The sequence below is a fragment of the Eublepharis macularius genome, chromosome 3 (assembly GCF_028583425.1).
Source record: "Eublepharis macularius isolate TG4126 chromosome 3, MPM_Emac_v1.0, whole genome shotgun sequence".
Taxonomy (NCBI): Eukaryota; Metazoa; Chordata; class Lepidosauria; order Squamata; family Eublepharidae; genus Eublepharis; species Eublepharis macularius.
Window position 1 is genome coordinate 128,462,706 of NC_072792.1, and position 17,258 is coordinate 128,479,963.

The 17,258-nt window shown below is 42.6% G+C and overlaps 1 protein-coding gene across 1 annotated transcript in view; it reads right to left on the reverse strand.

Moving 5' to 3' along the window:
• Positions 1-17,258, reverse strand: part of GPA33 (glycoprotein A33) — a 40,117-nt gene that overhangs the window by 16,979 nt on the left and 5,880 nt on the right. Inside the window, exons 2-3 of the mRNA XM_054974864.1 lie at positions 14,835-14,986; positions 6,722-6,941 (exon numbers count right to left, since the gene is read on the reverse strand). Of these exons, the coding sequence (XP_054830839.1) occupies positions 6,722-6,941; positions 14,835-14,986 (372 nt within the window). The remainder of the gene's footprint in view (positions 1-6,721; positions 6,942-14,834; positions 14,987-17,258) is intronic.

Genomic DNA, 17,258 nt, shown 5'->3' on the forward strand with positions numbered 1-17,258 from the left:
GAGGCCAGGGGGTCCTGGCATTTCCCTTGTCATGGCAAAGCAGGCTGGGTGGACGCACCCCTCATCATGGTATGCCCTCATTCCCCATACCTCTAGCTCATGCCACCCCCCTCTGGATTGGGATGGCCCCAGTTGGGGGTGTAGCTCCCCCAGTCCATTGGCCCCCCAAGATTCTTCCCAGTGGCCTTAATTACCTGTCTGCCCCTGATGACATGTTGATACGTTCTGTTTGCTGCCTTAACCCTGCAAGCCTGCTGTGACAGGGCCTCACAGATCAAGGCACGTTTGTGGGAGAAAGTCCTCTTTGGTTCTACCTTACCTGAGCCCTTCAACATATAGAGCTACATCCCAAAACCAAGCCAAACTGGCATCTGTTCCATCAGCCATGAGGTTGGTTTCAACATCAACTTTGGTCCCAATCTCAGTTCTAGTCACCACTCTGACACTATCAAAGAAGCCACGATCCAACCTCCTGGCAAAAAGGCAGGAAAAGAAAACAAACACACCAGGAACCACTGCAAGTGGCTCCAGGCAAAAGCCGGTACCAATGCTCATGTTTCTTGGAGACATGCTGCTGACTCCTAGAAACCTGAAGAAAAGGCATTTTTGTTCCCTTTGTTAGAACTCCTCACAGGAGGTTTGCTCAGTTCTGTGAAGTTTAATAGGAAAGGGTGTTGAGATTCCTGCATCTGTTTCAACAGCTGTGGTACATCATTGTCCAACATACAAAAGGCACTGAGGAGCATATTCTTCTGAATACTCTCCATGAGTAAAGAGACCAGAACACTACTCAGAATCCCAATTTTTTTTTGCTGGATCTCTAGGGTATTTGCAATATTATTATGACTGGTCCTACACTTCCTATGGCTCCTTGGATGATAGATCCCAGCCAGCTAAATGTCACTGGTGCTATTTAGTGCAATTTCTAGAAATTGAGGTGACTTCTTCTGCACCTCTAGTATCTGATCTAGTCTTTAAAGTTATCCACACAGAATTCATGGATCTGGTGGCAATCCCAAGTGTTCTGGATATCACCGAGGGTCTATGGCTGGAACCTGTCTCTATTCTTGCACCACTAAAGAAAACAGGGCATTTTTACAGGACCAGAATGGATGCCCCTTCCTCTTCAATCAGCTGGCGTTTAATTCTATTGTTGTGGAAGCACTCCAAGGGAAGAAGAGGGGTTCCCATCATTCACTCCAGTGGATAAGAAGGGCCACAGATTGGATGCAGTTGGAGGCAACGATGCAGTCTATTCCTTTTCAGCCCTTACCTTTAAGATCTGAACTACAAAGTGATCATGGAATATTATTAATTGTTCCTAAGCAGAACAAATTGTTCCTTATTTTGGACTTATCCCAGAAGAAAAACACAGCTGCAATTGAAGGTCTTGCCTAAGTAGCAGATTAACACTTCTAAATATGTGGCAGATTGTTCTGCATTTCAGCTTGCTACTACCATCTCCTTGAGGAATCATGTTTGCTTGCATGCAGAATAGACTGGGATAGAGGACCTCCCATCTGAGGGATCAGATCTCTTCAGTCTTTAAACAGACGATGCACTTTACAAAATCTGCAAAACAGATACAACAACCCCTCATAGACCAAAGTATTCTAGGCCCTACACCCCTTACTATAGAGGTCATAGGCAACAATACTTTGAACCTTAATCTGTTTTCTGTCCTCCCTATATATCTTCATATATGCAGTCTCATGGTCTGCCTAGGAGAAAGTTCCACTCAAAAAAGAGACAGACCATGTTCCAGTCTCTTAACCATCTCCTGTCATAAATAGGGTTTTCTTACAGTCAGCCTTCTCAAGTTTCCTGTTTCCCCGAGTGATCTGGCAGTTGTCCCACTCTCATAGGAAGCCATTACCTCAGGCCGTTGGGTCCTAGCTATCTTATCAGAGGCTATGCCCTAGAATTCAGGTCTCATTTGCACAACCTTCCTCTTTCATCCAGCCCTCCTACTCCTTCATATAAACTGCTGTCAGATGTTTCCACTCTTCTACAGAAGGCAACAGTGGAACTGGTGCCTATGAAAGAGCAGCACCGGGGGTTCTACTTAACGTATTTCCTAACAAACAGGAGAGGGAAAAGGGTATTTTAGATCTAAGCCTTTCTTCATGTAAATAAAGTATATCAGCAACATCTTGCTGATGTTTGTGATTGTGATCAAAATGTGGTTTGTGATCTAGACCTGTTGGCTGTGTATTTTCATATTAAAATACTGAATTTTCAGAAAGTTCCAGCGTGGCACATCACTCCTGCATTATAGAGTCCTGCCCTTTGGCCTGGCAATTGCACCCAACTGCTCTGCAAAGGTCGTAGTGGTAATCTAAGAAAACAGGGATGCAACATCTTCCTGTCCATGGATGATTGGCTGCTAATCTGAGGTTTCAGATATGGGCTCATCTGCATTTGATTCTTGGTAACCTGAAGAAATTTCACCTTCAGGTTCTCCTAGAAAAATTGAACGTATAACCCTCTCAGCAGGTTCTTTTCACAGGGCGAGTATTGATTCAATCGATACTAGGGTTTCTTCCTCTAGAAAGGAAACATGCCATTTGCTTGTTGATAAGAAATGTCCTGTTCTGTCATTTCCCTCTAACCCTCTGTATATTGAGCCTGTTGGTTCTCATGACCTCTACTACTGTAGTAGCACCCTTGATGAGACTCCAGATGAGACCATTTCTCAAAGTTTTCAACCCTGGCTGAGGCAGAAAGCAAGAAATTGGTGCAAGACAACAGAGGTGTTCCCAAAGGGAAAAAATCTACTGAGATACCTGAATTACTTCCCAGGGAATGAAATTAATACCCACAATGAAAAACCTTTAAAAAGACAGAATTCATATGTTAAGAATGTTCTAATCAATTGTTCAACACAAAAATATTTATGTAGGAATTAACCAATCACTTATAATACTCAATATATACAACAACAGTGAATTCAACATCCAACTGTGATGCTAGCATACGTCTCACAGTATAGCATACCAGTCTCTAGGTCAAAAATGAAGATCTTTATGAAGGATTTGCTTAATAAGCACCCTTTGGTATCATATCCAGAGCCCCACTGTAGTCTCAGCTTTGTTCTTGCTATACCCATGACCAACTCTTTGAGCCAATGGCTACCTGTTACCTCCCCCTTTCAACCACCTTCTTCACATTTATTACATTAGCCTGTAGGGTTAGCAAACTAAAAGCCCTTAGGCATAACCCACCCTTTAAAAAGATTGTTTGTTCCCAAGGTGGGTTTTTTCCCTGAAAGGAGAAAGGTGAATGCTTGTTGCCCTCACTCAGAGTGCAACCCACACTTCTCTTTTATTTGAACAGAATGAAGGAATGAGGAAGGATCCACATCCTTTTATTGCTTATGGTGGTACAAAGAAGGGACACAGGGTCTCTCCTGCAAAACAGTGCTGTGGTCCTCTTTCTTGAGTTTTGTTAACCATTATACCATTTACAGCTATTGGCAAAGGAAGCACAGATTAGAAAAGTAGCATTATGGTGTCTGTTCAACAGACAGCTACACATCCACCATCCAAATATGGTAAGTTGGCTTGATATTGTCCCATGTGGGATTGCACAGTGACTATGATGATGAAAATATAGCTGCATATACCTGTAAAAGATGGTCAAATGATCACCTGTGGAGACACACATCTCTCTCTCCTGCCCTACTGTGAAATCTCCGGCTCTATTATTTCTTTGCTGGTCTCCCACTGAGTTATAAGCAGCTGAGAGATGGGTGTTCCCCCTCCCCAGCCTTGTGCTGAAAAGGGTGAGAAGGTGGTGTGAGGGAAGAGTGGAGTGCCTTCACACACTGTGAATCTTCCGGGGCTGTGCTGGGCTAGGCAGGAAGTGACCTTTTGAAAGGCTCTTGGCCTGTGGCTCGTAGCCTGGGGATTTGCCTGAGGGACCTGAAACTCTGCTGAGAGTACTCTGGGTATATATTTGGAAGGCAATCATGTCTACTGAAGCCCCCGGGGACTTCCGGTTTGGGATCATGGTGGTCTGACGCAGCTCAGGAGTGGAGCTGTCCGAGCCGCTGTTTGTGAGGGCTAGTGGGGTGCTAGATCACCTGCGGCCCCCTGTTCTCAGGTGGAGAACAGGCGTGAACGCTCATAATCCAGAGGGTGCGTTGATCTCGGCTGTGGGGGGAGATCTGCGCAATGATCGCCCACCCAGCCTTGAGGTCCCGCTCTATGAAGGATGGCAAAGAACTCTGCAGCAGCTTTGGAGTCATTGAATTGACATAAGATCATCGTACCCAAGCTTCAGCAATTAATTTGGACTAATTTGGAACATTTTGAGTACTGAAACAGCGATTACAACCCGCAAGTAGAACTGTTAAGGTAAAGATTGCTATCTCTCTTTTCGAGAAGAATTTTGATAAGAGGAACTGAATTAATTCGGAAGATAAAGATTGCTAAGTTTTAAAAACTTACTAGCTATGTTCCGGCAAAGTGACTGAGTTAAAAAGAATTTATTTAGAAGAATTAGAGCGGAAAAGTGATTATTGTTTACATACCTGCGGTCTAAGAGAGATAGTGAACTGTGGGAAACTTGAAGAAACACGAGAACTGCTGTGTGGCTGTGACGGAGCAGGAAGTGCGTCAAAGCAATAGACTAACGGGTTGGAAGGGCGGCTAAAGGGAACCCGGAAAAGGAAGTGTGCCATTTTGGAAAAGGGAAAGGGCAAGGGCAAGACCTAAGCGGAAGTGGGCCATCTTGGAGAAGGATAAGGGCAGAAGCTTCGAGTCAAAACCATAGAGAAAAGACGCCCGCCATTTTGGACACCGGAATTTTTTAATTGGAGAAGAATTTGTTTAAAATAGAGGACAACTTTGAAAATAATAAATTATTTTTGCCACGGAGTTGCGGAAGAGAGCGGACTCGTGGGAGCGAGGTAAAGCTAGCCCCACGATGTCAAAGAAGGAGTGGCAGTCAGCGTTGGAGAGCCTTGATAAGAAAATGGCGGATGGAAATAAAGAGATTAAGGATATGATAAGGGATATGGCAAAAGACTTTAAAGAGACACTTAAATCGGAGGTGGCAGAAGTAGCCAAGAGTATTGATGAGGTCAAGAAGGAATTACAAACGACGCAGTTGAAAGTTAAAGTAATGGAAGATGAAGTTGATAAATTGTCTTCTTCTTTTAAGACAGAAACCAATGGTTTGCAAGGAAGAATGGCCATGATGGAATGTAAACACATGGAAAGACAACTCAGATTTCGCGGAGTCCCAGAAGTAGAGGGGAAATCAGCCCAAGAGCAGATATCAGAAATACTTGCAGAATTTTTGGACAAGGAAGTGGAAGAAGTTGCGGCTCTTCTGGATGTGGCTTACAGAATTAATTCAAAATATGCAGCTCAAAAAAATCTACCAAGAGATATGATAGTGCAATTTACAACAAAAAGAACAAGAGAAGATATTGTAAGCAGTTTCAAAACCCTTTGGAAATTGCTGGGGGGAAAGTGCGAATAATGAAAGAGCTACCTAGGGGAGTCTTGTTGGAAAGGAAGAAATACAGAGAATTGGTTCAAATGTTGAAGGATTTGAATATTAGATATAGATGGGAGATACCAGAGGGTTTGAGTTTTGAATATCAAACAGTCAAGAAAACGATTAGGTCCAGTCATGAGATGGAGAGATTTTTTATGCACAATGAAAAAGACTTAAAAGATCCAGAATTTGATTATGGAATGCAAAATCATATCTTGGAATGTAAATGGACTGAACTCACCTTCTAAACGTAAAACTATCTTCCATTGGCTATCTAAACAGAATTGCAATATAATTTGCTTACAGGAGACCCATATTAAGAAACAAGATGTGAAATATTTAAAAAATGCTAAATTGGGAAGGGAATTTGCAGCTACATCGAAGCAAAAAAAAAGAGGAGTTGTTTTATATATTAAAGATGAATTGCAACCTAAAATGATATTTAACCATGTGGAAGGCAGATACATAGCCGTGGAAATTATTTGGAATACGGAAAAGATTTTGCTGATTGGGATTTACGCATCTAATGGTGCTAAGGACAATTTCTTCAAGGATCTACAGAAACAATTGGATGGACTAACTTACAAATAATTTTGGCAGGTGACTTCAATGGAGTTACAGCTTTAGATGTTGATAAAAACTGACAGTTTTCAAGAAGAGGCTGGATGAATATTTGTCAGAGATGCTTCAGGCTGATCCTGCACTGGGCAGGGGGTTGGACTAGATGGTCTGTATGACCCCTTCCAACTCTATGATTCTATGCCTGCACACATGCACTGCCCATATAGGACAGCACAGATGACGTCTTGATAAATATCCTTTACAGATAAGCGCAAACATGTTTTCTGCTTTTATAACCCTCTCATAACTGGTAGTGGCCTGTTACAGTATTTGTCCTCCCCCACAACCGCTACAATGTGTCTGTTTTGTTTATGACAATAATCTTATTGTTTCATATTCCAGAATTAAGTAAAAGACCAGGTGGTTGTCATTGCTTCCTCTCGGTTAATGAAGAGTTCCCACCTCTTATCTATAGCACAACTCTACATAGTGGACTAGAATAATGACACAGCTGTCTCTTGTTACAATAGGACAGAGAATCAGTGTGCTTTTCTGGAGCTGCGTACTTCCTCTTCACTGTAGTCACTGCTTTCTGCTGCCTGTAATGCACTGCCTTGCAATGAACCAACTTATGGCATATGTAATGCCTTACCCAGGACAAAAAGATCCATCCGTGCACTTTTCACCGGGGGATCATGGCGCATGCGAACTGAACATTCATAGGTTCCATTGTCATCCATAGTCACATCACTGAGGGTGATGGTGAGGTTGTTGCTGCTTGGGTTGCCAGACAGGCTCACACGATCCTTGTAAGTCGTGTCTATATATGGTGGTTCTTTTCCACCATCAAAGTACCAGTTAACAAATTCTTTCTGGAAAAGAAAGAAGGGAATAAATATGAAAAACTTGCATCTTTATGCAGAAGTAATTCCAATTACATTCAAGTAGCTTTACTGACTGATACAGAAATACAGCCTTAATTTTTGTGGTACAAATCTTTCACTTGTCATTAATGTATGTTAAGTATGAAAAGTATTTTAAAGGGAGGAACAGACGCATGCAAACATTTTTGCCTTCACCATACTTACCCCTCAAAAACTGATAATTATCTCTTGATTTAGGAATGCCATGGCTGGCCATAAAGACAACAACAAAAAATAATCATTCTGCAAGTCCAAAGAACAAAATATTTTGTTCAGGGAGAAGTTGGACCTTTGCTAAATATAGTGTGATACAAGTGAAGGAACCTTCTAGGACACAAGGGAGGGGGATATACCACGACTCCACTCCCTCTGTCTCACTTGCTTTTCTTCTTTGCTAGTCAGTGTTTGCAGCCTCTGTTTTTCTCTCTCACCCATCTGTTTCTTCCATCAGCCTCTTTCCCCACACATTTATGAACCCCACTTTTCCTGTTCCTCTCGCCTATCTTCAGTATTCCTTTTTTTAACTTTCCTGTTCCCGCTCTCTCCAGCTTTATCTTTCCTTCCTCCTGTCTTTCACAATTTTGAGTCCCCCACTCCCCCGTGAACTGACTGAGTCTTGGAATCCTCAGCAATGCTGGTTGTGGGTTGTCTAACTAACCCCAAAATGAGTTCCAGGATCTCACTACATTGTCTCATAAGGTCTCTGTGGCATAGTTTTCTTTAAAAATAGTCATTGTTTCTATGATTTTGGGATTGTTCTAATCCTCAATGCAATTTTTATTTTTTTACATTTCATATTTTTTTCCTGCAGATCTGGGGCTTCCCCCAGCCTTGTAGAACAATAGTCCCTGTCTGTCCCTGGATGCATAGGGTGGATTTTTTGATCCACGCTCTATGACTCGGTTCTGAATTACATGTAATAAGAGGGGGCCCCACAAAGACTTGCTGGGGGAACATCTCTTTACACTCCATCCACTATTTCCTCTTTCCCTTCCCTGACACTCTCCCCATAGCCTCTTCCCCTTTCTTGCTTCCTTCTCTTCTTCCCATTCACCAGCCAACCTTCTTTTATCTGTCCCTCTGTCTTCAGCTTTCCCTCCTTTCCTCCCACTGGCAGCCTCTGCCTAGGAAAACTCTGGCCAAGTTGCACATTGCTGGCTAAGCTGGACCAACTTGCATGGTAGGAAATCTGCAAGGACTTGAGTGAAGGTACCTCACTTTCCACTTCCCCATATTATTTCCTCTTTCCCTCCTCCTGGAAGCTCCCATATCCTCACCGTTCCCTGCTTTCTTCTCTTCATCCCATCTTTCAACTTTTTCTGCTCTTTAACTATATTTATTGTTTATTTACTTCATTTATACCTCACGTTTCTTCCCAATAGAGACCCAAGCTGCTTACATCATTCTCCTTTCCTCCATTTTATCCTCACAACAACCCTGTGAGGTAGGTTTGGCTAAGAGTGTGTGACTGGCCCGAAGTCACTTAGTGAGCTTCCGCAGTAGAGAAGGGATTCAAACCTGGATCTCCCAGATCCTAGTTTGAAACTCTAATCACTACACAACACTGGCTTTCAGGGTGCGGCTGCTGTTATTGTGCGGCCTGAATGAGTCATGTCATAAGAAACAGCCCAAAGAAATAAGCTGGTAAGGGACAGGGACTATAGACTAAGTTATATGCTAGTTTTCAAATTTGTGCTACCTTACCCTATTGTATCTGTGTTCATTGAACATCCTAACTGTTGGTTATACTCTGTTTTTGCTTTGTGAATAAATAAATAAATAAATAAATAAATAAATAAATAGTCACAGAAATTGCATGGTAGCAAGTTGCCTGGTGGTTGCTGCAGTGGGATCCTGGAATGTGAAGCTCCTTGAATCCATTGACAAGATTGTTCCTTTTTGACATCTTCTGCCTTCATGGCAGAAGCTAGCCTCATAGTTTACCATGGAGATGGTAAACTAAAAAGGCTTGCAAGACATCTAGAAAGACTCAGGCAGAACATCTGCACAGAATCAGATAGAGCATGCTACAGAGCCCACTGGAAGCCCTCTGAAGTGGCAGTGATGGTATCAAAGAAATGTTATTTCTCTGCAACCATTTCATCAGCTAGTTCACGTCCATCTCAACTCTTTAAGGTGTCACCTTAACACCTTCTGACTGCCAAATCTCAACCATTATTGCCTCATGTACAATTAGCTGCAACACCTTTGCTAAGTTCTTTGTTGGGAAAATAGAGGGAATAGGCACTGATCTGGATATCAGCTGTAAGCTAGGCAAGGTGGTAGAAATACCTAATACACTGTCTGGTTTGCTTATGGGCATTTTGACCCAGTTACAGTGATTGCTACAGATAGGATCCTGATTCCTGACATCTGTGAAGGCCACTAGTGCACTGGATTGTTACCCATCTTGGTTATTAAAATTATGTAAACACTGCATAAATAAGCACTTGATGTCTATCATAGATCAATCACTAACTTGATACCTTCCCCCACCCACTCAAAGAATCAGTTATTCACCTGCTACTTTAAAAACCATCCCTAGACAAAATGATGTGGCGAATTATCATTCAGTGTCTAATCTGCCCTTTCTGGGCAAAGTGATTGAGAGAGCAGAAGCTGACCAACTATAATTGGGCTTGGGTCTTTCTTGATAATTCTGCTTCTCTGGATCCTTTTCAGTCTGCTTGCAGGCTGGGCTATGGAATGAAGATGACTCTGGTGGCTTCAGTAGATGACCTCCATCTGAATGTAAACAAAAGCCATGCTTCTTTGTTGCTCCTTCTAGATCAATCTGCAGTCTTTGATATAGTAGACTATATCCTGTTGAAGTGTTTGAAGGCAGAAGTGAGTATCCAAGGATATGTCTTGAACTGATTCAAATAGTTCCTCGTGGAATGGACTCAAAAGGTTGCTGTTAGAGACCAGATATCTTCAGGGTGGGCGTTGTATTGTGGGGTTCCCCAGGGCACAATCTTATACTCCATGTTATTCAACCTTTATGTAAAACATGAAATAAGTCATAGCTATGGAATCAGATGCCATCAATATGCATGTGACACCTAACTCTGTATCTCTCTATCCAAATCTGATGATGATGCAGTAGATGATGCAGTAAATTTGTCATGTCTGAGCCCCATCCATGCCAATTTTGATTCTGTTCTGCTGAACACAGTGTATCTAGCTATAGACCAATGTCACTTTGCTAATGTCCTAACTATTCTTTCTCAGGCTTTCACAGGTGGTTATCTGTTGAACTGTAGCAGCTTCCAGTGTTTATGACTTTGTGCTCATTTCCAGACAGTGCTGTGTCTTGCCTCCTAGTAACTCATTGAGATACCACAAATATGTGAAATGTTCTCATGCAAAGAAAGCACTAAGGTATTGTTTACAATTGGGAGGGGGGAGAAAGAAGTAAACCAGAAGGGTAAAAGAGAAATCTCTCACATGATGTCATTCCCGTCAGGTGGTGGACTTGTGGCAAGGCTAGAGACTTTTGGGCTAGAATATGTGCTGAGATGTCTTTAATACTCCAGTATAATGTCGTTAAAGATCCAGAAATGTTGCTGTTATCTTTACATTTGGAAGATGTTAATAGAAATGATAGGATATTATTGTACTATATGATAACAGCAGCAAGAATATTATATGCACAATACTGGAAGAGAGAAGAAACACCTGAAATTGAAGAATGGATACAAAAACTGTTGTACATGGCTGAAATGGACAAATTAATGAGAAAACTGAGAGATCAAGATCCAAAGGGATTTTTCGAAGATTGGAAGAAAATGAGAAAGTACTTAGAAAGAAAACGGGATGTCAAAGGACAATTGTGGTCTTTTGAAGTATATTAAATAAGATAAGATATACTTTAGATCTTTACCAGTAGTAACAGACTAATAATTATAGTGTAGAAATATGATCAGAAAATGGGGGGTTGGAGTGCTGTTGGAAGTCAGCATTGAAAAGGGGGAGGGGAGGGGGTGGGGAACGTATACTTATGGGAACTGAAAAGAAATGTAGTTGCTTTTAATTTGATTGTATGTTAACCCATCCAATAAAATTTCATTAAGGATGTCATTCCCGTCAACTTCTACTCATGCTGCTTAGATGCCTGCCTTGCTTCTAAGTAGCCCTATGGACCTGCATATGGGAATAATCTGATTTCTGAATAAATCCATTTGACTAAGTACTTGTGTCTTACTGCAAATAGGCCAGAGATCTGTCTTCTGTATCCTGTCATCCATAGCCTGACAAAATTGTTGCCTGACAACTGTGGTCAGTTGGCTGAAAGAGAACAAATTGAAACTCAACCCAGACAAGATGGAAGTGATGCTGGTTGGGAAGGTACAAATCTTGAAGGATATTGTGCTGCCCACTTTCAGTGAAGTTCATCTGACCCTTGTAGACTTGGTTAAGAGCCTGGGGGTTATACTGAACCCAGTGCTGCTGTGAGAGAAGCAAGATAATGCAGTTGCAAACAACCATCTTCCACAAACTCAGTCTAGCCTAGAAAACGGTCCCCTTCCTTGACACTGCTGACCTGGCCACTTGGCTCCATGGCATGGTAACATCAAGACTTGACTACTGTAATGCACTCTACATAGGTCTCCCCTCACAGTCAACTCAGAGAATCCAGTTGGTGCAGAATGCCGCAGGTCGGTTATTATTGGGAGCTAAGTGGAGCATGCATATTACTTCCATTCTGCTGTCACGCCATTGGCTGTCCATCAATTACCAGGCTCACTTTAAGGTTTTGGCTATTGCTTACAAAGTCCTTCATGGTCTTGGTCCCTCATATCTGCAGGTCCCTCCTTATGTTATGCCATGGCAGCTTTGCTCAAATGAACAGGGCCTACTGCAGGAGTCATCTTGCACGTAGGCAAAATTACCAGCTTCCCATACACGTTCATTCTCTGTAATGGCCTTGGCCTTATGGAGCAGCCTGCCTGATGAGGTCATTGAAGCTGCCATTCTCCTGACTTTCCACAAACTAAGCATAACTGAATTATTCAGGAGGGCTTTCTCACACAAGGAATAGGACTGTGTTGTAAGGAAATTATTAAAGAGATGTTTTGATAAAGGTATAGGGATTGTAGACTATACTACTAGTGTGCAAAATGAAACAAATGAGCCAGTAATACATCTGGAATTCATTGTTTTGTAGCTTCTGAACAGTGAACCCAGTTTGGGAAAAGAAGCTGTAACAAGTCCCTCAAAGTTTGCATGTTTCATTTTTATTCTTACCACACATTGACAGCACAGGCAGGCAAACACTGGGCTGGCAGCTGGCAACATCTTGTTTTCCTTAATGGCAAGTCTAACCAATTGGATTCCAAGGGAAGAGGCTGAGTCCTTAGTGTTATACCAATTAACTCAGTTGATGGGAAGGGAAATACACGCAGTGTACATGAGAGAATTTTTTGTGCTGTGCTTCCCAAGCAATGGCATTGTCTCCCTGCCAACCGAGTTATCAAAAGGGGAAGCAAGCCAACCCCTCCCCCTCCCATTGGCTTTGGAAATATTCCTTCAATTTAACTCTATTGGGGGGGAGGGGGGAAGTCGCATCTTTTTTTGGTGCTATCCCGGAAACAGCTTACCAATCGGTACTCAGAGGAGCACCGCCACTGACTGAACCTTTCCTGCTTATCAGTTTTGGAAACATTCTTTTAATTTAACTCCAGGGAAGGAAGGTGCATCTTGGGTCCCCCCCCCCAGCTCTCCCTGGGCAGTGACATTGTCTCCCTGCCAATCAGGTCCTAGAAGCATGATCCCTCCCCACCTATCGGCTTTGGAAAACAGGGATACGTAAAAGCAGGGTTTTTATTTAATGCTGTTGCAGTGCTGCACTGGTTGGAGTGCTCTCCTGCTTGGATGCTGCCCCACCACAATTCTGCAACCACTTTGTCAACCAGTTTCCCACCACAGTGTGCGCCTGCTGTCACACACGTTCTTTGGGCTCCATTGTTGTATGTGTGGGTATGTGAGGAAAAACTTGGTGGGTCAATGGTTTAGGGAAGACTGTGTTCTGTGATTCTGGTGCTGTTATGTGCAAAAACAGCTGCCCCAGAACTTAGTTTCCCCAACACCCCTTGAAAAAAACAGCATGCGTCTGTGCATTCACAGCCAATATTTGCCTTGCACACACAATGGGGCTGAAACACATGATAACAAAAGACCCAAACAGATTAGATCTGAATCAGCAATGGTCCACCGCAAACAAACCAATAACAGAACAGAGTTCATTCAGAAAACCCAGATTTGAAATTGTAACAAATTTTCTCAGTGCACACCCTTAGACTATACTATTGTGCAGTCTGTTACTGTTGTTTATTATGTGGTGTTAAAATACTTGTTTCAGCTCTGCATCAGATATTAGCTTGTTTTCAAACTGTTCTGCAATCTCTACCTTATTGTATTGTTTATTGAAAGTCCCAGCTGTTAATCATACTGATTACACTGTGTTATCTGTCTTGAGTCTCAGTGAGAAAGGCAGACTATAAATAAATAAACAAATAAAATAGCGGTGCTTAAGTGGGCAGCCATGTTGATCTGCAGTAGAACAGCAGGATTTGAGTCTAGTGGCATCTTAGAGATCAACAAGATTTTCAGAGTGTAAGCTCTCAAGAGTCAGAGCTCCCTTCTTCTTGGTGTCTGAAGAAGGGAGTTCTGACTCTCGAAAGCTTACTCTCTGAAAATTTTGTTGGTCTCTAAGGTGCAAAAAAATAGTTGTGTGCGTCCCTGTCTCCATTTTGGGCAAGGTACTTGAGTTGGTTAGAGGTGCATTTCTCTTCCATGCATGTGGTGCCTTTTGTCAGCTTTGGATGATTCACCAACTGCAACTATTCCTCACAAAGAATGTTCTGGCCACTGTGATCCATGCTCTGATTATGTTCAGGTGAGATTACTGTAATGTGCTCCATGTGGGGGCTACTTTTTAAAAAATGGTCCAAAAATTGTCCAAAATGTGGCAGCCAGACCATTATCAGGGACAGGATATAAGGATCATTCTAGAGCTGAATGACCTACACTGGCGGCCCACCTGTTTCTACAATTCAGAGTGCTGCTTCTTACCTTTAAGGCCCTAAATGATTTGGAACCAGGGACTAGTCTGGTCAAGACTTCTCCTGCCCAGTCCAGCCCTACAGCTAAGATCTTCTTCACAAGCCCAGCTCTCTGTGCCCCCATCTTCAGAAGTGACGCAGGTGGTGACCAGAGACAGGGTTTTTCAGCCTTGGTACCTCACTGGGAGAATGCCCTTCTCCTTGAGGCATGCCTGGCACCTACCATATTCTCTTTTAGCTGCCAGGCCAAAATGTTTCCTTTTGCACAGGGTTTAATTAAGGGGTTGATCTTTTAATATCATTTATAGTCTTGCTTTCAGCCTGGGAATTATTTTATGAGACTTGATTTAAGCTACTTAGGCTCTGGCTGAGCTTTGAATGCAGAGCTTAACAACTTTTATTGTGTCATTGTAAACTGCATCGAGCAGGTTCTCTAGAGACAGCACAGAATTTTTTTCTAAATCACTCCATTACGATATTAACCCAGGCTGGGTCCATCTTTTGATGTGCCTGGGAATGTATCTGCCCCTTTGCAGCCACAGGTCCTACGGGTGACTAGGTGTCTTGCAGTGTACCATAGTGCTGGATCAGGACCAAGTGATTGTCCAGTTTTATGTAATAGCACTGTAAAATCAGGGACTAAAATAGAATTCTTCAGCTTACAGCCAAGGCCAAAAAAGCCCCCACTCATACAGTTCTGAGAGCCCTCTGTGGTTCCTTAATTTTATCATATTTTCCCACAAACACTCATGTATATTGTGCATATATGATTGCTCACATCTGAAGAGATTTTTTTCCAAACACCAAAGTCTTTATCAGTAGACGTTTCAGCACTTCGGAAGGTGCACGGGAGGGTGGCAGTATATTCTCTTGCTACTTCCACTTTTTTCTTGGGTGTTTCTACCTCAAGGGACACAACAGCTGCCACAGCTAAAAGGGAAAGAGGGAGAGAAGAGGACAAAATCAGCTTTGGCCTTTGTCAGCTGGATGGGAAAACTAGCATACACTGAAAGCCAAACCAGACAATTGTGAGAAGAGTCAGGTTTCCCAATTTGACTTGCATATATATATGACATCTCGGAACTAACATTCCCAAGCACAGGGGGCACGATTCATCTTGGGAGAGCAACATGGGGGGAGTCAGTCTTCCCTCCTGCACCATTTTCCCAAGCCTAAACAACCACAGGGGTCCTGTTTGCCCCTCTGTGAGACTCCACGCATTGAAGCCCCTTGCAAAAGTTTCAGTTTTGGAAATCAGTGCAGGGGCAAAGCTGAAACTTCTCCTCCCACAATGCACTGCTGAGTCAAATCAGGCCCCAGGGCACTTGGTAACCTTTGTTCCCCAACATCATGTATGTCTGCATGTCAGATCAGGGTTGCCTTGACCCAATTCATGACACACGTATCATCTATTTTTGCCCAGAATCAAGTTAGATTGGACACAACCATAAGGTACCATTATTTATTTATCTGGAAAATGTATATGATGCCTCTCCAGAGATATAATGCAGCTCTTTCTCTCACATCACACCATAAACCACTTCATTTCAGAAAAAAATGCCTTGGAAAAATATAGTTGCCCTGTTCATTACCAGACTAGCACTACCAAGCACTGGAATATTTTCTTGGGGCTTGGGCCTTGCTACTTGTGTAGCTGTTGAGATAAGAATCTACATAGGTTTCAAGTGTTTCCCAGAAGCAAGAGGGTGCTGGAAACTTTTCTTTTAAAAGGAAGTTTGCAAAATCTTAGTATTTCAGATTCAGGCTGTAGAATCTTACTATTTAAAACACTATAGGTTGTGGATAGGATTGTCAACTCCAGGTTGAGAAAGACCTGCAGATCTGGGGCTGAAGTCTGGGGAGGGCAGGATTTGGGGAGGGACCTCCGTGGGGTATAACAACATACAGTCTATTCTCCAAAACAGCCATTTTCTCCAGAGGAGCTGATGTCTGTCATCTGAAGATCAGCTGTAATTCCAGGAGATCTCCAGACCCCATCTGGAGGTTAGCAACCATAGCTGTGAACAAGATAGCAAGTGAACTTACAGAATGGCACAATGTAAGGGATAGGGACGATCTAGAGTTTTGTTCATTTGTGAGATTTCCCTTTCTCAGTGATACTCTTTCCTTTTCTTCTATTTTCAGTTAGAGATGAGGAAGAAACTTCAGGAGGACAAAGTCCTCTGATTATTATGTCTTTATTGGTACCACTCCCAACTAGCGTCTAATGTAATGTGAATTTGTTTTTTATGTGGCTGCCTTCTACCTACTATCCTTCATCCAATTTATACACATATGGGCATGTTTTCTCACATTGCTGAAGAACCCAACAAAGTTCTTGGACAGTCGTTATATACCAGGCTTGTTAAGGCACGCCTTAGATTCTTGTCAGCTCCTGAGTAGCAGGAAGCACGCAAGAGTGCCTACAAGGCTTTTGTTTCTTGCAGTGTACCATATTATTTTCTAAGATAAGTCTGTGCTTGAGAAACTGGTTCCTCCAGGCTTGAGTTCATAATCAGGTCATAAAACCAGCCAGGGAAGGTGGGGGGGGGGAGCGGGGGGGCGGGATGCAACTCAACCTCTCTAGAGAAAGTGCAAACATTCATTGGAGATTTTTTAATCCAGAAATTTAGCAAGAGGAGGGAAAAGAGTTCAAAATATCCTCTGCAAAGCAAGAGTCTATCTCTGTAGGCTCTAGAAACCTGTATTTGTTTTGTCACCAAGGTAACCTAGGATCCTTCTATCCTCTTCCCATCTGACTAGAGATTTAGCTGAAATAAAGGCAAACGGTCTGACACTGTAAAGTGGCCCATGGCGTGTTTTCCTTGCTCTCTGTGTTTATATTTTTCTCAACAGAATAATTAAAAATAAGCAACAAAAACAAAACTAAGGTTGCAGCTCTGTACACACTTACTAGTAAGTTTTTCATTGTTATATACTCAGCTTGCAAAATAATGTTGTTCTTCCTACCATAATTCTTAAGGATCCTTGAGCATTCCAGACTGTGTGTCCCCACTTCTGCTCAGACCACTCTTATAGGGTTGCTAATTCTGGTTTGGGAAATTCCTGGATATTTGAGGGTGGAATCTGGGAATGGTGTAGAGTTGTCAGGTCCCCTTACCCTCCAGGTGGGAGGCAGAAGACTTGGCACTCATCTTTGTACATGTTTTCATGCACATGCATTGCTCCCAGGCTGCGCAAT